We start from the raw sequence: 20,361 nt of genomic DNA on the forward strand, positions 1-20,361 counted from the left end.
TGATTCCTGATGAAGATGCAACAATAAGTCACCGGGCCACCGAACAGAAATGATGTCATAACAGGCAGTAATGAGTCGTGCCTATCCCAAAGCCAGGGTGACTTATTCGTTAGCAACAAAGAGCAGTGACTGAGTAGCCCCAGAAAAAGAATCCAATTAGATTTCTGTGGCTGATGCCCTTGCTGATAAAAGCACCTGGGAGCTTGTTAGAGATGTAAGACTGAGTCAGAACCCGCATTTTAACATGGTCCCTAGACAACGCTCAGATTCTTGAGATTTTGAGAAGTGTTTCCTCAAATCACCCTGAGACCATCTAAAAGTGAGTGGGCAACGGCGGCTTCTGGATATTTGAAATGAAGTAATTTCCAGTAAGTGGGGAGGAAACCACAACTGGTTCAACAGGAACTGGCTTTTCTCTGGAAGTTCTCTGCTCAGATGTCACAAAGTCACCTAGGGTGTGGCGCCAAAATCAGAGACCGTGTGTTAGCTGCTGGCTGTGCAGCCAGTGAGAAGCACTAGGTAGATACACCTCCTTGGCTCTGAGAGGCTGGCATGTGGAGAGTAGACAGGGGAGAGGGATGCAGGTCTCCTCGAGCCCTTCTCCGGCCTCCCAGGAGGCAGCAGCAGGGGCCAAAGAGATTTGAGCCCTGAGTGAAGTTTTGACCCTAGTCTTCTTGGAGTCCTACGGGTCCCTGTTCTCCCTGAGTGGTTTGGGTAACTCCCCTGTTCCCTTCTGAATTGAGCCCTGCTAATGGGCACAGCAATGCACCTCAATAAAAAGTCCTCTTACCGGTCCTAGGACCAGGGTTTAAGCTGTATTTAAAGCTATGTTCTAGCTGGGAGGTGGTGGTACGCACCTGTAACCCTGGCATTGGGGCTGCAAAGGCAGGTGCGTCTCTTTGAGTTCGAGACTAGCGTGGACTATAAGAGCTGGTTCCAGACATCCTCCAAAACGCTCGGCTCTCAGACCACCTGAAGCTAATGACGAGATGGGAGCAACTCCGCCTTCTCTGCCCCCGCCCCAGGCCTTGGTTCTCTGACGACGAGGCCTTTTGGAAAGAGCAACGGCCACTGGAACAACATGTCAAGAAGGAGCCATACCTAGACCTCGAGGCTATAAGAGATCTGGCCACCAAATCTGCCCAGACAGAGGAGGGACAATTTGAGACTTGGCTCATTCTGTACTCCTTGATGATGCGGCACCACCCGGACACCGCTTCCAGATGCTTCAAGTTGCCCTGATAATGTGCGGGACATCCAGACGCACACCCTTGAGGGTTTCCAGTACTCAATCAGCTCCTCCTTGGATGAACAGAGGTTGGAAGAGCTAAGAAGATACGAAGTCAATTTAAGGAGGAAAATTTCCCAGGACTTGGCTAACAGTCTCAGACTGGCAGAAATAGACATTAAGACCAAGAAGAATTAGAAGCACAAGCAGTTGTCCGAGGCCCAGGGAAAGACGGGGGAGCACAGTGACAGGGTGTTAGCAGCTAAATCGAAGAGCAAAGAGAAGGATAAGCATTCTTGCTCCTATCCCATGAGTGCTGCTTCCTAAAGGCAAAAAAGATTGGCAAGGGCAAGAGGGCAGGACCTTTGGAGTCTTCCCAAGACAACAAATCTGAGCTCCCTGAAACTGGAAGCCTTGCAGAATCTCAGTCTCTCTTCAAGGCATTAAAGCAACAGTGACAAGTCACCTGATTCTGAGAGTGTGTCATGCTTCAGCTCTCAGCGCAAAAATCTGGCATCTGTCTGGGGAGCACATTCTCCTATCTTGCACGTTTTGGGGGTTCTGATTTTGTGCTGTGGATGTTTTGTTTCTGGCCTGGGACTTGTAGCTTTAAATCTCCAAAGTGTCAGGCTATATGATAATTCTATTATGGGCTTTTTTTCTATTCCTGTGGGATTTTTTTTTCACATAACATTCAGTTTTTTCTTTTACTCCTTTGAGGACAATTCATGCACCACCTTGTCCTAGCATTGGCTCTTTTTGTTAAATGTTAATTCACCTTGCTTTTTGGGGAGGGGCTCTTGGGTTTTCATGCCCGTTTAATGTAGGTTGGTAATAAAGCTAATCATAGAAATTTTAAAAAGTCCTGTTACCGTCCCCCACAATGGCTGCTGGAGCAGGATGTCCATTCTGGGGGTTTCAGGAGGTTTGTCTCTCCAGGTCTAGTACCCCTGCCACCCCCAGGGAGGGAGTAGGTACCCCGTCCTCCTAGGACTGGCCACACAGACACCAGATACAGACGGGCAAAGCTGTTACTGTCTTCTTGTTGAGTGTTTCAAGGCATAGTATCTAGACCAGAACTAAGCTAGTTGTCTCTGCCTCAGCCAGGGCTGCTCCTCCCACGGAATCAGCCAAATGGATGAAGTTTGTGGGCTGTTTAAAGCATATGGTTTGCAAATACTGTAAAAGCAGCATCACTCCCAGCTTTTATTTACTGTAGTGTTTCCCGTCTCCCGCCACCAAGCTTGCGGATCAAGCCCACTTTGCCTTCGCCTCCATTCTCCTCTGCTCTCTGCCCCACTCTGCCGCCTATGCCCACCGCAGCAGGGGCTGCCCTTCTGCACCAGCCTCCTCTGGCTGTCCCACTTGACCCCCTAGCCCCCGTCCCCCCCCCCACTCATCTGCTCTCCGTCTTCTGACCCCTCCTCTTGCTTTCCCTTCCCGAGGCTGCAGCTGATCCCCGTGCCTGCTGCTTCCTGTCTATTGTCTCTTCCCTCTTCCTCTCTTTCCCTAAAGGGAACCTGGGGACCAGAGGATTGCTGAATCAGAGTCACAGGGGACATAGTGTATGCCACACTGCAGTGACTTGTGAGTCAGACTGTTCTTTTATTGCCTTCAGTAGCAGATGCCCTCCAGTCCCGCCCTCAAGCAGGGGACAGGGCCCCTCAACACCTACTCTCACCATGGCTGTCACCCCAGCGCTTTTTTTTCCTATCTCAGAACGCATGTACTTGTGACTTCTTGACACCCTTGTAAGTGCCTTCTGTTGTGACATGTTTGCCCCCAGGCTTCCTCTCCAGTGTCCCTCCCCTCAGCCAGCCTTCTCTGTGCTTTATTCCCCAGGGTGGGCACCTGGACACACAATTCCAGTTTGAGGTGAAGAAGGGGACGGTGGCAGTGGGGTTCCTCCTCCTAGGTAGAGGGAGGCCCGCAGAGGACCAGCACGCAGACGGAAGAGGAAACTCATTGTCATGACGCTCCTGTCCAGGGTTAGAGTCAATCAGCCAATTTATTTATCGATCTACAGTCAATGCTCTTGGCTTCCCTCTGGTCCACTGGCAAAGATACCCTCAACCACAGAAAGTCAGGAGCCAAATCCAAGTGCACTCCACAGAGACAACCCTTGTAACCACAAAATGAGCCTGCTGACACACCCCACATTCCCAGCCAGGGCTTCACCAGGCACCTCACAGAATCTAGGCTACAGCTTTCTTTGCAGCTGGGAAAACAGAAGTTATACTCAAGCAAGCCACAAGGGCCTGTGGAGAACCCCTGTGTTCCCTAGCGCTCGCCTCTGTGGCATCTCCACGTTAGAAACACCCTCTCTTTTCAGACACAGGGGAAGAAGATTGCCATATGGACAGTCACTGGTGGAAAGTAAAAGTTTTAGCCGGGCATTGCCTAGGCCTGAGGCTTGAAGTACTCTCCCACACCAAGCTGAGAATCTTGACCACGCCCTTGCCAAATTACCAGCTCAGACTTGCTTGGTGCCTGTGGCCCTGGATCTGCTACACCTTAATTCTCAGGGTGCAGTGCCTGCCCTGTGGAGAACAGGAGGGAAGCTACCCTGTAGGTGGACAGGGCCAAGTGAGCTACTTAAACATGCCTCGCCAAGCCCAGCCCCGTCCTGTGCGTCCATCGCTGGGGTGTGACCTCTGCTTAGTTTCTTGCTCTCTTGTGAAAGTCCCAAGCCAGGAAAGAAGCCGTGAAAGTTCAAGGATGGAGAGAAGTCCATTTCCCTGCCCCCCTCAGCTCCCTACTGCCCTCTTACAGAGAAGAGCCCCCCTCTTCAGAGTTCCTTCTCATGCCTGTCAATGAACCAGCCCAACCCAGCTGCCAATAAATTACTATTATAAAATGCTGTGTGTAGACACAGGCACACATACATATACATGTTTTGTGTACACACGGGCACACATGTACATTGCATGCATGCATGTGTAGTTATAAAGTCCAGCTTTTTCCCCTTGTCTCTATCTTGCAGGCAACTTCAGACAAAAAGCCTCTGGCCCCCTGGCAGTGCTCATCGCGTCATGGGAGCCACATAGTTGGCAGGGAAGAGACCCAGTTTGTTGTGTAGACGGCCGGTCCACCAGGATGGGTTGGAGCTGTCCAGGACTTCAACCACCTCTCCGCTTCGGAATCCCAGCTCATCCTCCTCCAGAGCCTCAAAGTCATACAGTGCCCGGGCCCAGCGCACTCGCTAGAGAGAAAACAAGAGACAGGCCGATGAGCTCTCAGTAGGCTGGTCTTCAGAGCAACTGTCACTCAGGGAAACCATGAGTTTCTAGATCTATCCTGAGTCCCCTGGGCTCTTCCAAAAGGCTGGTCTCAAAGTAATTTAAAGCAGTCCTGGTATGCTCAGCCCTGAGCACTAAGGTACTGGGACACTCAGCAGCTTTGTTCTTGATATGGTCTTGGTTTGCTTATGTGGAACCTGGAACCTCACATATGTTAGGCAAGCGTCCTACCACTGAGCCTGTCCTGAGGCCAAATGCACTGGGTCACAGGGACAAAGCTCACCCATTTCCCACTGCCAGAAGAGTGAGAACAGGGCAAAGCTCAACAGTCAGACTGAAAATAGCAGACTGGATGAGCCAGGCTGAACTCTTTCCAGAGAGGCTGCCTTGCGCTCTCTGCTCACTCACCCCTGCCACCTGGAGTTGCACAGGGTCTGTGTGTCTCCGGTGCATCACGGTGGCATTCATCTCACCGCCAATGCCACAATGTCCGTCATTTATGTCCAGGCTGCCTCCACGGCGGTCCTAGAGACGTGTAACAGAGGGCTGTTACATTACCAGCAGGGCTCATTTCTCTCAGCCTGCCCCAGCCATTTGCCTTGCTTGGGTGCTGTCTACAGAACTGATACCCAAGGGCTAACTCACTGACCATCACCCCTCGTCTTGGAAAATGGACAGGAGGTAATCTGAAGGGAGCTTATAAAGGCAAAGATGATGGGCTTCCTTTATCCAATTAAGTAGGAGTTATTTGGGGGAGTCTTGTACCCATGCCTCGGGGATGAAATCAATCGTCATCATCATGTGTGTGTGTATATGTGTGTGAGTGTAGAGGCCTGAGGTTGACATTGGGCATCTTCCTCTGTCACTCTCTATCCACTGGAAGGGGCATTACTGACTCTGGGACTCACTGATTCAGCTAGACTGACAGACCAATGAGCTCTGGGATATGCTGTTTCTACCCACTCCCTTCAGCAGTGAGGTTAAAGATGTGCTGGCATTTATGTGGGGGGCGGGAATCTGACTTCAGGCCTCTTGTTTGCCTAGCAAACACTTTACTCCTTAAGCCATCCCCCCCTTTTTCTTTTACTCTTGAGACAAGGTCTTGCTTTGTAACTCACACTGACTTTGAATTCACTACGTAGCCCAGGCTAGAGTTGGGCACTTAATCCACCTGCCTCAATCTTCCAAATGTTGGGGTTGTAGTACACCTAGTTTGTATGGTTCTTTTCCTCGTTAAAAAAAATCAGAAACTTTTACTAGTTTAGAAGAAGAATCATATTTAGCAATGTGCTAAGTGAACGGATGGAAAAGTACCCACACATGCCTGGGTAGATCAGGGAAGGAGTCTGGAAGAGGTGATGCCTGGGTTCCAGCTTGAAGGAGGAGCGAGACTGACCATGAAAGATCCACCAGGCAGACAGAATAGCTTATAAAGAGCCAAAAAGAGAGAAATGTGGTGCCGGTTCCTGGATTATGTGTTGGCATGGTAGTGGGGGTTGGTAGCAGGGTATGGACCTGGGGAGGTAGATACAGGCAGCTCACAAAGGACTCCGTGCTCTGTGGAGGCATGTAGGACCAATGCTGTCTTATTGTATTGTCCATCTCCATGAGCCAGCTGCAGTCACATCTGAACAGGCAGGGCTAGATAGACAATGCTGTTGCAGGTGTTAATCCGTTTTTCTTTTTATGGGTTAAGGGGCAAGAACTGGAATTCCACTGACAGGGGAATTAGTCTTCAGGGTGGGGTGTGTGTGTGTGTGTGTGTGTGTGTGTGTGTGTGTGTGTGTGTGTGTGTGTGTTCAGTCTGGGAGTTGTATGGTTTGGGGCCCAGATCTTTCAGGAGGCTGGTCCAGGCCTGGGCCATGGGGCAGGCAGGTCCTGTTTTCCTCCTTGCCCTGTCCCTTCCTTCTCTGCAGATACCTGGTGAAAATGGTGGTGCTGCAGATACCGCTGTGGAGGGTGCTGTGGCCCTGGTGGGAACGGAGGAGGTGGCTGCTGGTGCTGGTGGTACTGTTGGGGACGGGTGGGAGGGTTATCTGACAGCTTCCGGTTCATCAAAGGTCGGGTTTCTTCTCCTACATTGCCACTTGGTTGAGGGCTTCCCTGGAACTTCCTGTCCAGGCTGTTGCCCCGGTGACTCTGAGAAAGAAAACAGGGGCTCCAGATTCATCCTTCCCCTAGACGTCCCTGTTCCTGTCCCTCTTCTGGCAGTAACTGTGTGGTGGCGGTAGGGAATCTAAGATTTGGACCTCCATGTTATCAAAAGTGGTCTCTGCATGCTCAAGTCTTCCCTAGTTTGTGAGTTCAGGCCTCTGACAATATAACTATTTCCATGTGGTCTCCACGCAATCTGTTCCTACTGGGACTGTTATTCTTTCTGTAATCAGGCTTACATATTCTATTTTACAGGCAGAAAGGGACAGGTGATTTGAAAGGATCTGTGTGCTTTTAGGGAAGTCAACCCTTCCTTCCAAGCCACCAGCTGTTTTCAAGGCTGGGACGATACAGTCATCAGAGAGGAGGGTGTTCCCACCCAGAGCACACGGAGGTGCAGAAAAAAAAAAGGCCAATGGAGATCTGTGGCTCAGTTATTTATCCACAAGATAAACAATCCACATGTTGCCAAACTGCTGGATGCGCTGCCCTCCAGATAGCTCTGCTTTTGACGTTGTGTCATCTGGAGCTGTCATTTACAGCCTGGTGACAGCATTCTGGCAGAGCCATGGAGGGCAGGCCTGGTATCCCATGTACCAGGAAGGACCAAGGCCTTTCTGCTTCATATGGCAACAGCTCATGAATCAGAAACACTTTATTGTGTTGGCTTTTTTTTCATTTAACAAACAATTACATAGACACTTGGACTCAGTGTATACTAGTACTGTACAAATATTAACTCATTTAATCCAGTTTAACAAAAACTTTATACTGCCTCTCTTATCTCTGAGCCCTGGATCCTAGTGAGTTAACACTTCTGTCCATTTCCTGGTTAAAATAATCCTCAAGATCTCAGTTGACCTTTGTTTTCTGAACTTCTGTGTGCTCTGAGTGGGAACACCCTCCTCTCTGATGACTGCAGCGTCCCAGCCTTGAAAACAGCTGGTGGCTTAGAAGGAGAGGTTGACTTCCCCAAAGCACATGTGTCCTTTTCAATCATCTGCCCCTGGGGTTCCAGCTATGCTAGTGAATGCTTCTTCATCACACCCCCCCCCCTTAAGACAGGGTTTCAAGACAGCCCTGGCTGTCCTGGAACTCACTCTGTAGACCAGGCCGGCCTTGAACTCACAGAGATGGGCCTGCCTCTGCCTCCTGTGTCCTGGGACTAAAGGCGTGCACCACCACCACCCGGTTATTACATCTATCTCTTACAACCATGTTCTTTTCCCTGAGATACAGTTTGCACTTTGTATGTGCACACATGTGCACGCATGTGTGTGATGCCCGTGCAGGAGGCTGAGGACCACTTTTTTTGTGCTTGCCTGCTACAGACCAGATTCCGAGGCAGGGACTGTGACTGCGCCACACTCAGTCTTCACAAAGACCCAGGGAGGGAGCAGCTATTGTGCTTTCCACGCTAAGATAAGGAAACACATATCCAGAAAGCATCTTTTCTTGTTTATACGTTGATTGTTGGGAGGATAGTGTCTTGCTTGCTCTAGCTGTTCTGGCACTTGGTGTGTAGTCCAGGCTGGCTTCAAACTTGCAATCCTCCTGCTTCTACCTCCCAAGTACTTGGGTACAGTCATGTGTTACCATACCCAGGCTCATAAAATGCTCTTTGAAAAAAAAGGCATTTTATTAGGGGTATATGCCTGTGTATAGGTATGCCACGTGTGTGCAGGTGCCCTAGGAGGCCTGAAGAGTTAGTGATTGTGAGGTCCCTAGAAATGAGGCAAGTATGCTTAACTCGAGCCACATCTGCAGAGCTTGGAAAGAGTTCTGAGCTTGACTAGGTGACGTGGGTAGGTAGCAATGAAGCAGGATTAAAGCCATGCAGTCCCTGTACTCCCTGAGGCTGTCAGGAAACTGTCTGGTGCTTTAGTCCTGGCCCCTAGGCCACTCTCTAGTACTGCTGTCTGTCACCCTGACCCTTGAGTAGCTCCTGAGATGGGCTGAAAGCAATGATGTAAGATCCACAAATAACCGAACAATAGCATTTTCAATGTGAGTGTGCTAACATTTATAATACATTTGCAGTGTGATTAGGAGTGATGGGAAAGATCAGGGAACATTAGATTATCTTACACTCACAAGCCACTTTTTATGCTGTGTTAAGGGATGAAGAGACAGAATCTGAGAGCCTTCCAAAGCCACACAAATAGGAAGTGTTCAGCTTGGTTCAGCTTGGTTCAGCTTGGATTACACTTGAGATCTGACTTTGGATCAGAATACCATTTTTTAGGGGGATGGCTGACACAGGAATTCAGGCTGTTGAAATCCCTGTCCTGGAGTTTATCTGGACATGAGGCATACCTGATCCTCTCTGGTTCCATCCCGAAGGAAGATCTGCTTCTGTTTGGAGATGGAAGTTGTCCTGTAGTAGTCCACCAGCTTGTTCAAGGATGGGAACTTCTCAGTCCATAGGAAGTAATTGCCCTTGTTGTCTCGCATGACTTTGAAGTGCTGAACATCATCCTCATGCCTAGGGATCAAGAAAACTCAATGGAGACCATGTCCCTGCTGGGTGGTTTTTTGTACTCAGAGATGGTGAAGTTTTGCTTGAGTAGGCATTGTATGAACATTTCTTTTCTTTTTGTTTTCTTTTTTTGAAACAGGGTTTCTCTGTGTAACAGCCCTGGCTGTCCTGGAACTTGCCCTGTAGACCAGGCTGTCCTCAAACTCACAGAGATCCACCTGCCTCTGCCTCTCGAGTGCTGGGATTAAAGGTATGCGCCACTGCCGAGTGACTGTATGAACATTTCTTGGGGGTAGGGGGTGACATAAACAAACATCTGTTTCACCCAGATAGGGCACCAATGACAGAACAGAGTAAAGATTACACTCTAGTCTACTTTGGTAAACCAGTGAGGCTAATGACGGCTGCTTATGGTACCGTGGACAACAGAGAAGCAGCTGTGTCCCTGAAGAGAATGCCTCTTTTCTCCAGCCACTATTAACTGCATCCGTATCCTCAGGGATGGATGGGCCTTGTGATCCCCTCCCCATTCCATATTGGAACATTATCAGATCCATCTTGTGTAGGTCTCGTGTGGGTGATCATAGCTGTTGAAAGCTCAAGAGGACCATTGCTATGTTGTGCCATAGAATAGCTGTTCATTCTACAGCAGCAGGAGAGATAGATTTGGGCAACCTGAACCAAGCTCTAGTCTGTGGGAGGGACCGTCAACAGAAGGCGATCAAGACGAGCTGGGATCTGTCTTGGGTGATGGACAAACATTTAAAAGGAGAAAGTGGGGCTGGTGAGATGGCTCAGCAGGTTAAAGGAATTCACTGTCAAGCCTAAGGATCTCAGTTTGATCCCCCAAAAAAGCATTGCAAGGAAAGAACCAACTCCCCTAAGTTGTGTACACACACACACACACACACACACACACACACACACACACACACCAAACAAACAAACAAATAAATGTAAAAAGGTTGGACAAGAAAAGAAAAATGTTCCAAACATCTGTTTTATTTTATTTTTAATGATGTGTATCTTTGTGTGAGTAAATGCCATGTGAGTTCAGGTGCCTGTGGAAGCCAGCAACTGGATTTCCTGAAGCTGGAGTTACAGGTGATTGTAAGCCTCCTGATGGGAGTGCTGGGAACTGAACTTGGATCCTTTGTGAGGGTACTATGCTCTTAACCACTGAGCCATCTCTCCAGACCCATCCCCAGTAAGGTCTAAGCAATAAAGGACCTTTCATAATGTTTATATGAAGCAAGGCAACATCAGAATCTGTCCTCTGCTATGAACTAGCAGCTGAGGTGTTATATATATATATATATATATATATATATATATATATATATATATCATGCTGTTTTCATGATATCAGAAATGTCTTGACCCATCTGGTCTTGATCTAGTCTGAGCTTATGATTTATATAAATAATAGTATAAAATGTACTTTGGGAGGAAATACATTATACGGAGTTGCAGATTTTAACTGGAACAGACCTTGGAGATAGTTTTACGGGTAAGGATGCTGTTACTGAGAGAGGCCCAAGGTCTTGGTCAAGGTCAGTGTGAATGAGCGGCAAACCTGAGGAAGAATGCCCGCCCTGTGTGATTCCAGCTAGGCTGGATGAGCATGCTCATTGCTTTTAGATCAGTGCCTTTGGCTACCATTCTGGATCAGGTGGCTAGGCACATCTGTACTGGGTTTGCAGAAACTGGATTTTAGCCATCTGCAAACAAACGGGGAGGTTTTACCATCAGCTCTTGTCTTACTCCACAGTCAAGCCATCCTTCTTGGTTATAAAGTTTTGGTTATGGTGGTGGTGCACACGCCTTTAATCCCAGCACTCAGGAGGCAGAGGCAGGTGGATCTCTGTGAGTTCAAGGCCAGCCTGGTCTATGGAGTGAGTTCCAGGACAGCCAGGGCTACACAGAGAGACTCTGTCTCAAAAACAAAACAACAACTACAACAACAACAAAAATAAAATAAAGGTGGGTTTTTTTCCCCAAACAGACCTGCATGTTGCAGGTGTATTAGTGCTACCAATGGCTGGTTCCAGCAGAAAAGTCAAGAGTTACAGTGCTTTGGAGAGTAGAGATTCATCTAAAGGTTAGTGGAGGCTTCTTAGGGGTGGATTTAGGGGTCTACATTTGAGGGGAACAGGAATTCTGGGCCTTTATTCTCATCTTTTATTTGGGTTCTGCTCATAGCCAAGGGAAGCCAAAGGTAGTACAGTCACTTCTTGACCCACTGATTTGGGGTGGAAACGGACACGTGGCTATCACTGCTGGTCTTCCCCCAGAGTCTGGGCACTAATAATGGCTTTCCTTCAAGAGCTGGTCTCTCAACTCATAGGGGAAGAAGTATTTCTTATGTATAATAACTATTCACTCAGTTCCTCTCAGCAGTCACAATGGGCACCATGTTGCTGCTTGACAAAACATCTACCAGCACATACATAATTTTATAGAAAAAGGAAAAAAATAAAAATAAAGTAGGTTTGATTAATAAGGTTTATTAACAGGGCAAAATTTCATTAATGAAGATCCATTGAGCTTAGAATTTGAGATTAAATAATATTGGTTTGAGCTAATATTTATGATTGCCCAAGATATGAAGAAGTTTCAGTTAAGGAGAATTCAGAGTATAGAGCTAGTGACATGGCCCAGTGGGTGTGGTGGACTGAATAAGTGTGGTCCCCACAGGCTCACGTATATATGAATGCTTGGTCATCAGTGGGTGGCACTATTTGATAGGATTAGGAGGTATGGCCTTGTCGGAGGAAGTGTGTCTGGAGGTAGGCTTTGAGGTTTCAAAAGCCCATGCCAAGCCCAGTGTCTCTCTTTCTCTCTGCCTGTAGATCAGGATGTAGCTTTCAACTACTGCCCCAGCACCATGTATGCCTGCATGCTGCCATGCTTTCTGCCATGATGATAATGGACTAAACTTCTGAAACTGCAAGCACAGCCCCCAGTTAAATGCTTTCCTTTATAAGAGTTGCCTTGGTCATGATGTCTCTCCACAGCAATAGAACAGTGACTAAGACAGCAGGTAAAAATGCCTGCCATCAAGTTTGATGCCCTGAGTTCAGTCCCTGGGACCCACATGGGAGGAGATCCTCAACCCCCCAAACTTCTGACTTCCACATATGCATATAAACCCCTCAGTCACTACATACGTGCACATGCACATACACTAAATAAATATGTTTTTTATGTTTTAGCAAGATGTCAAGGTTGGTGATGTTAAGGAGACCCAGGTAATTGCAAGCATGCTTGAAGTACACGTGCCTATAGATGGCTGGCCCATCATTTATTAGTCCTTCCTACCTACGTTTTTAAAGACCTTTTCTTTCTAAATAACAAAGCAGCTACGGTTTATCAAGAGGGATTAGATTTCTGCAGAGGAAGCAATAAAGCCTCACACCTTTTGAAATGTATCACCAAATGCGGGGCAGCCCTGCCTGTCAAATCACCAGGCAGGAGGTGTGTCTGTGTAGGCTCTGGCCTCCTCCTCCTCTGCTAGGAGCTGCATTTCATGTACTTTAGTTATGCGGTCACCAAGTCTGACTTGCAGTCTTTGACATGCTGACCACACGTACTGTATTCAGATCTGGGGTTTCTCAGTTTAGGTCTGTGTCATGTCCCTGTCTGGACTGAGTCACTTCCTGGAAGATGCAGAGCAAGAGTTACAGTGTCAAAGTTCCTTCTGATCCCCTTAACCAGGGACCTCCCTCAACTCTACCCTGCTCTCCTTGGGTGGAAGCAGCCTGACTATGTCCAGCAGCTTCCTTCAGCAGTGATGTGGGATTTCTGCTTGTCTCTAGCCTCTCTTCAGCCCTCTATTGGCAGAACAGCAAAGGTTAAGGTTTAAACTTCCATACAGATACAGTTAAGTGGGAGTTTCCTTTCCTTCTCCCTCCCCTCCTTCCACAGATACTCCTACAGGATGTTCAGAGCACAAATATGAAACAGATTAACTTGCTTTCCAGAGATATCTGGGTTAGACAGGGAAGCAGATAAGTACACGATTTTTTTTTCTCCAACTGGTTCTTACTATGTAGCCCAGGCTGTCCTGGAACTCACTATGTAGACCAGGCTGGCCTTGAACTTGCAGAGATTCACTTGCCTCTGCTTCCAAGTGTTGCGATTAAAGGTGTGCACCACCACTACACACATCATTTTGAACAGAAATCAATGTATGGAGAAGTTGAAGACACATGTTCTTGGGAGGAAATAGTAGCATAGTTAGAGAGATGTCACCATGCTTCTGATCACTGGGGAACCTTCCAGTTTCGGCAGTGGTAGGAAGGAAGGGTCAAGGTGGGTTTGGGAGTAGCCGGTACCTGACAGAGATGGAGAAGTCTCCTGGGGAGCTCTGGCTGGCCCTGATGATGAAGAACCCAATTTCCTTGCCCATGAGTAGGTTCTCTGCTTGATGTCGAGAGAGGCCTTCATGGAACCACCTATATAGCAAGAGGGCAAGAGAGTTCTTTCAGTCAGATGATGGTGGGAGGGAGGGAGAAGGGACGAGGAAAAGAGGCAACTCGAGGGAGGAGGCCAGGGGCCCTGAGTCGGAGTTTGGGGTACGCATTCTAAAACCAAGTGATGTCACCCGTCAGTTTTCAGGGAAGCAACCGACCACTCCTCTAGACTTGCTCTCCTAGTTCCTTCCCACCAGAAATTTCTCTCTAGCTTGCGAAACTTGAATCCCAGAAGTCTGCTGCTGCACCAAAACAGGGCTATGTGGGAGTGATTCCCAGCGGGATGCAGCCACCTGCCACCAGGAAAGGACAGCAGAGGAGAGAATGTATGGGGCGGAAAAGGGCTGCTGTGGGCATGGAGGCAGGGTCCTGGCCAAGATGGTAGACAAGGCCTGGGCCCCCATCCTTTCCTGAGATGTCAGCGTCAGGGCACATTCTCCCCAGGAGCGTTCAGGACAGTCCGAGGAAACAGAAATGGAAGAGAAACCAAATCTCCCAGAGCACAGTCAGGGTGGTAGTGGCTGGAATGTCAGAAAAAACAATCACACACACCAGGTATGAGTAACTGTGGCTGCAGCTTCTGGTAGGAGACCCCAACCTCCTTTCCAGCCTAGAACAAGGTTTCTGTCATAGCTGGCAGAGGCGGGACCCTATCACATTGCTTCTAGGTGGCTTTGTTCTAATTGCCGCCATCAGAGTCTATTTAGTGTCCAAGTCCCTTTAGGGCAGATGCATGGTGGGCCCCAGCTTCCGACTCCTTTGTGCTTTCTAGAATCTGAGATGCTCCACTCCAGACTCAGGTAACAGGAGGACACTCCTACTCCAGACCTGGGCAGACCTGGTGGTGGCCAGAGGACCTGGAGCCTGGGTTTTCTAGTGTCTTATACCTCTTTCGGGGTGAATGATTGATTGCCACGGGTGGAAAACCCAACAGGAGTAGGAGTGCTGTGTGGCCACAGCGGCCATAGAGCAAAGGAAGTGTTTACCAGAGGCAACACGCAGGTGGGGACATTTTTAAAAGCTATGCTCTCTAGCTAGACTTGAGCATGAGATTTTTTTTTAAAGGCTTCCAAAATTTTCCATACATTTTGTATCAGACACAGGAGGTCAGAGTTTCAAAATTCCTTTTTATTCAAAAGCTCTTTCACTTATTTGATATTCTTGTTTGAATTAGTTAATTAATAGTGTATCTCTATACAACCCTGGATATCCTGGAATTCACTGTGTAGACTAAGCTGGCTTCAAACTCACGGAGCTCTGCCTGACTCTGCCTCCCGAGTGCCCAGAACACTTGTTTGTTTTGCTTTGTTTTTGAGACAGGGTTTCGTGTAGCCCAGACTGACTTCAAACTTGCTATATATTAGAGGCTGGCCTTGAACTTCTGATTTTCCTTCCTCTGACTCCAAGTGCTGGGATTACAAATGGCTCCCACCTTGGCTGGATCTGAGAGCTTTCAATTGACCATCTCTGAACTCATGGGACCATTTTCTTGGTTCTAAGAAAATAGTGGTGAACAGAAGAGACAAGCCACTTAACGCTCAGGGAAGTGACATTCTAGGTGGCTCAGGAGACACAGGATAAACAACAGAATAATCAAAATGGCATGCTGGCGGATTGTGAGCCAGGAGAGAAAATGGAAGCAATGTGGACACAATTCTGGGTTGGGAAGTCAGGGGACAAGGCTCTGTCAGCAAAGTACTTGCTTTGAAAGCAAGGACAGCCTGAGTTTGGTCCCCAGCATCCATGTCAAAGCCCCGTAATTTCAGGACTGGGGAGGCCAACACAGGAAGATCCCTGGGGCTCACAGGCTAGCCAGCCTAACCTAATTGGCTTGTACCAGGCCAGAGAGAGAACCTGTCTCAAAGGAGGTGGGTGATAATCCTACAGGTGACACATGAGGTTGTCCTCTGGCCTCTGCATGCATCCATAATCACACACACACACACACACACACACACACACACACACACACACACACACACACTGAAAAACATGGTAATAAGAAAGACTTCCTGGAGAAGGAGGGGGGAGGTATGAGGAGAACCTAGCATTGGAGACCGAGGAGAAGCAGCTAGGGCACTGGGGACCAAGAGGAGGGGACCAGAGCAAGAGGCATTGTGGATGTCACAGGACATGTTCCGGTGGGAAGGGGGTCCTATCACGCCGAGATGATGGCTGAGAAGGTGCTGCGGCAATCTGTAGCTGGCTGGGACCTTGTTGACAGTAGTCCTGGGGGCTCCTCAGGGAATGAGCCGGTGGGGTTGGAAATAGGGAACACAAACACTTGTGAAGAAATGAAAGGGAAACTGGAAGGAGTTGGAACCGGCAGTTTCTTGGTTTTGTTTCTCAGGCGTTTATCTGGCCAAGGATGTGTATGATTGCCGCAAGTCCGTTAGCGGACAGGAGTGAGTGCTCCAACAGAAGGACAGAAAATAGATGGGGGGAGGGGCCGTCTGCGGAGGCACTGACAGCTGTGTCTGAATGTGGCTGCAGGGGGCGCTGGTCCAGTGGAAGTGGCCAGAGGGTGGGGGAGGCAATCGAGAGGCTTCTCTTCTGGTGCTTTCCCTGGCCCCCCAGACGCCTGGGAGGACAGAGAGCTGAGAGGTAGGAGGGGCAGTCACCTAGCATGAGGTGGTCACCTAGCAGAGTACAGCAGCACTACGGGTCCATTGGGGGTCGGTGGTCAACCTTTTGGTTTTTTTTTAAAGCCTATACTCTTGGGGCTCGACCCTGGCTCTGAGACAAGATTAGATTTCTATCTAACCCTTGTGGTCAATTCTTGAGACAAAAACAGCCCAATCTCAGTATTTCACTTCCTCTTTCTAGAGGGAATTTCCCTTCCCCCTCCCTGACTACGTTGAGCAAGTAGAGACCGTTTGGGATCCCTGCTTAGGGAGGAACACAATGTCAGGCAGCGGTGGAGAAGAGCTGTGCAGGGATGGCTTTTGAAATGGGATGTCCAACAGCGCCCCCTTTGGAATTCTTGGAGATTCTGCAACTGCATTCATTATAGGTGATTTTAACTTACAAGCTCATTTTTATATATAAAAAAATTAAATAGGTGATCCATGCACATGGTGTAAACTTCAGAAGGGAATGTAATGCCGTGCAAATGAATCTTCCTCCCACCCTGGCCTTCCGCTGTGAGGTTCTGGAGGCTGGGAGGGAGATCTCCAGAGGCAGCCATTTCTGACAGTTCCTTGGGTATGCATGGATAATTTTAGTGATGACTGAAAAAGTAAGGGGAGCGTGTGTGGGTAGACCCATCTTGGCAGGCTGGAAATACTTACTCAGGAAACTCAATATCTATAAAATTCTTAGGCACATATCCTTCTTGGCTTCCGAGCTCCGCCTTGAGCCACTCCTCCTGATTGCTTAGTATCTAGGGGAAAGAACAGAGGACAATGACTCTGATGAGAGGACACCACGCAGCAGGAAGGACTGTAGGGCAAAGAGGAAATGAGCCCGAGGATGGACCATGAGCTCCAGGGCTTGGTGGGGAAGAAGGGAGCACACAATTTAACTCTCTGGTGTTCGGCTTCTTTTTACACCATTATTTCTCTCCACTCAGGTCACCTGCTCATGTCACCCCTTCTCAACTCAGACCTAGCACTCAGACAATGCCCTGAATCCCTTCTTACAATTTTAGGTTTTTACATTTATTTATTTATGTGCGTGCACACGTGGACAGACATGTCTAGTGGAGGTCCAAGGACAACTTTTGGTGGTTGTGGGTCCCAGGGGTCAAAGTCACTTACCGAGCTGTCTCATCAGCCTTTAATGTGTTAGTTAATTTATTTTGAGACAAGCTCACATGGTCTCAAGCTGGCTTGGCACTAACCATGAAGAGCAGCTTTGAACTCTTCATCTTCCTGCTCCTACCTTCCAAGTAATGGATTATAGAGGTAGGCCACTATGCCTGACCACATATTTATTTTTAAACACAGAGATTATAACTCAGATACTTTAGCAAGACCAGCTTTCTAAACTATAATGTTTATATTCCATTTTGAACTTTGAAAATGGTTGGGTAGGGTTCAAACTGCTTGGGATGACAGTACAGGTCTGGTGTCTTGTACATGTCATCTCAACACTCAGGATGGTGACGCAGGAGGATTTCTGCCGGTTGGAGAACTTGAGTGGAAGGGTGTCACTCTCCAGAGACACTTTGGGGATGTTATCTATAAACTTAGAGTCAGATCCTAAACAGAACCAGGAGTTCTGTTTCGTTACTACGTGACCCTCCTCAGCTACGACCCATATGTGGTCACCAGCATTGGTTCTTCTTATTACTCAGCAGACATGACTGCACGTGGACCCATTGATTTCAGAAAAAAACGAGACACCCTCGAGAGTATTTGCTGTCTCCACTGAGAATGTTTCTAAACAATGTGGGCCTCGATTGTAACAATGACTCTACCCAAAGGTGGCCCACATAAGAGACTGGGAAACCTGTGACGGCGTCCCTGGAATCTCTTTCCAACAACCCCTCCCCCATTTCTGGGCTTGGAGGAATATGAACTCTTTGCTATTGCTTAAGTAGCTGTTTCTCTTTCTGGTAGCTGAAGATGCGATGCTTTCATGGGTGGAGATGCTGGGGCCTAGGCAGAGGGTGGGGAGAGAGAGCAGAAGGAAAAACTACCTGGAGACCTCTCCAGACAATGCCATGACTCTGTGGTGCATCCTTGGAGTTCAAGGGCTTCATTCTAGCTGGGGTTTAGCTGGGGAAGTTAGAAGTACAGGGCCTTGGGGCCCCGGGGTTGAAGATTCTGGAGTTTTATTTTCAGATTTATTGAGAACCGCCAAAAGATTTTAAGCCAGGAAATGACAGTAAGAATGAGAGTTTAGAAGGAGCTTTGAAGACAAGCTGGGGGTGAGGTAAAACCACGGGAGGAACATAAGGAAGATGGGTGTCACCCAACAGGTCAGGGATAATGGGGTCTGAGCTAAGAAGAGGCAAGGACCTATTTCAGAGGATTCGAGGAAGCAAAATCAGGCATGATTTTGTAACAAATTGGGGTAGCTGAGGGAGAAAGGGATTCTGGGAAAATTTTGGATTTCTAGCTTAGGAGACTGAGTGGGTGTTGATGTCTTTACTGAAATAGAGAGGAGAAGGAGGGGCAGGAGGGACTCGTGGGCTTCAGCTTGTAGCGGGTGAATTCTGGCTGAATTCTTCAACTGAGAAGAAAAGCTCAGTGGGCTGGGGATGTTGGACAAAGGAGACAGCCAGGAACTGGTGACTGGGGTTTCCAAGAGTCATCCAGAAGGGGTAGGAGTAGAAGTCCTGGGGACCTTGGATTTCTCTCTCCCAGGGCAAAAGCCAATCCTTCTTTCCTTTCTTCCGTTGACAGGGTTTCATATAGCCTAGGCTGGCCTCCAAATCCCTATGTAGCTGAAGCTGGTCATGAATTCCTAATCTTCCTGCCTCTATCCTTGGAGTTCTGAGATTACAGTCAAATACCACCACACCATATGCTTATGCTGTTCTGGGAACAGTCTCCAGGGCTCCCTGCATGCTAGGTAAACTCTCCACCACCCTCAGGCCTAGGTTCTACTTATTTTATTTTCCTCTTTTGAGACACAGCCTCACTCTGGGCGCCCTGGGGTTTACTATGGAGACCAGGCTGGTCTTGAACTCACAGAGGTCAGCTTGCATTTGCCTCCCAAGAGCTGGGATTAAAAAGTGTGCACCATCATGCCTGGCATTACTTTTAACATCCCTGTTAAGAGGGAAGAAATGGGATAGTGCTTTCAGGTTTGGAACAAGAAAACCTGGTTTTTAGCTTGAGTTCTGTGTGACACAGGACAAACCAATCAGCCATTTGAAAAGTGGGGGGGGGGTAATAACAACCCACTTGAGCCCCACAAGGCTGAGGTGAACATAGACAGATCTCCTGCACATAAACACCCTTCTGAAGGTATGTGCTCTTTTGTTGCTATTTTGTTTTTGTTTGTTTGTTTCAAGACAGAGTTTTTCTGTGTAGCCCTGACTGCCCTGAAACTTGCTCTGTAGACCAGGCTGGTCTCAAACTCACAGAGATCTGCCTGTCTCTGCCTCCTGATTCCTAGGATTAAAGGAGTGTGCCACCACCACCAGGCTGGTATACATTCTTTTAAAAAAAAGTGAGGACTCCAGTCCTGAAAGACATGGAAGGGTTTGGAATTCTCACAAGCACTGTACATGAATGTTTGCTCTGCAATCATTTGTTCTGTAGCAGTAAAAGCGTGTCCCATATTTGAGCTAGAGAATTGCTGAGAACAGAAAACTTTCTAACATCAAATGGCTCTTGGCTTTGCTGAGGATGGGTGTGGGTCTGTGTATGCTGGGGGGAGTGAGGGGGCGGGCATGCACACAATCTAGGTCAGGGGAATGCAAGGAAACTCAGCAGTGGCATCTTCTATCCACTTAAAAAAGCATGAGCATGAGAACGGTTCCCTCCATGCACTGCTCCTGAATTGACAGCTTTGGAATTCGTTTCTCCTTTCACAAGTGACCTGGAGGAGGAGGTGGAGTGTGTGTGTGTGTGAGTGTGTGTGTGTGTGCGTGTATGTAGGGAGGTGGTTTGGACAGGGTAACCAATGTCAAATCCAAAGCGAGCAGGGGTGAGGTGAAAGACGCCATTTGGAAATTGGCTTATCACAGTACGAATCACACTCTGTACTTCACTCTCTGACCCGAAACAAGCCACAATCTGAGTAATCATGCCTAGTACTCATCTACCTCCTCTAGAAACTAAAGATTGTCTCTGACAGCCAGCCAGCCATTTGTCTCCACCACCTGGGGCT

The 20,361-nt window shown here is 48.2% G+C and overlaps 1 protein-coding gene across 3 annotated transcripts in view; it reads right to left on the bottom strand.

Annotated features, from left to right (window-relative positions):
- Positions 1–3,217: 3,217 nt before the first annotated feature.
- The window catches only part of Grap2 (GRB2 related adaptor protein 2), a 70,722-nt gene continuing 53,578 nt past the window's right edge, over positions 3,218–20,361 (bottom strand). Inside the window, exons 4-9 of one of the 3 annotated variants that reach the window (XM_021225400.2) lie at positions 16,866–16,957; positions 13,438–13,557; positions 8,938–9,106; positions 6,388–6,606; positions 4,876–4,992; positions 3,218–4,430 (exon numbers count right to left, since the gene is read on the bottom strand). In XM_021225400.2, coding sequence (XP_021081059.1) covers positions 4,251–4,430; positions 4,876–4,992; positions 6,388–6,606; positions 8,938–9,106; positions 13,438–13,557; positions 16,866–16,957 — 897 coding nt within the window. In that variant the 3' untranslated portion in view covers positions 3,218–4,250. Of the gene's footprint in view, positions 4,431–4,875; positions 4,993–6,387; positions 6,607–8,937; positions 9,107–13,437; positions 13,558–15,708; positions 15,803–16,865; positions 16,958–20,361 lie in introns of those variants that run through there. The other 2 variants (XM_040754100.1, XM_040754099.1) reach the window with 2 other exon arrangements.

Source organism: Mesocricetus auratus, unplaced genomic scaffold (assembly GCF_017639785.1).
Source record: "Mesocricetus auratus isolate SY011 unplaced genomic scaffold, BCM_Maur_2.0 Super-Scaffold_100010, whole genome shotgun sequence".
Classification (NCBI taxonomy): Eukaryota; Metazoa; Chordata; class Mammalia; order Rodentia; family Cricetidae; genus Mesocricetus; species Mesocricetus auratus.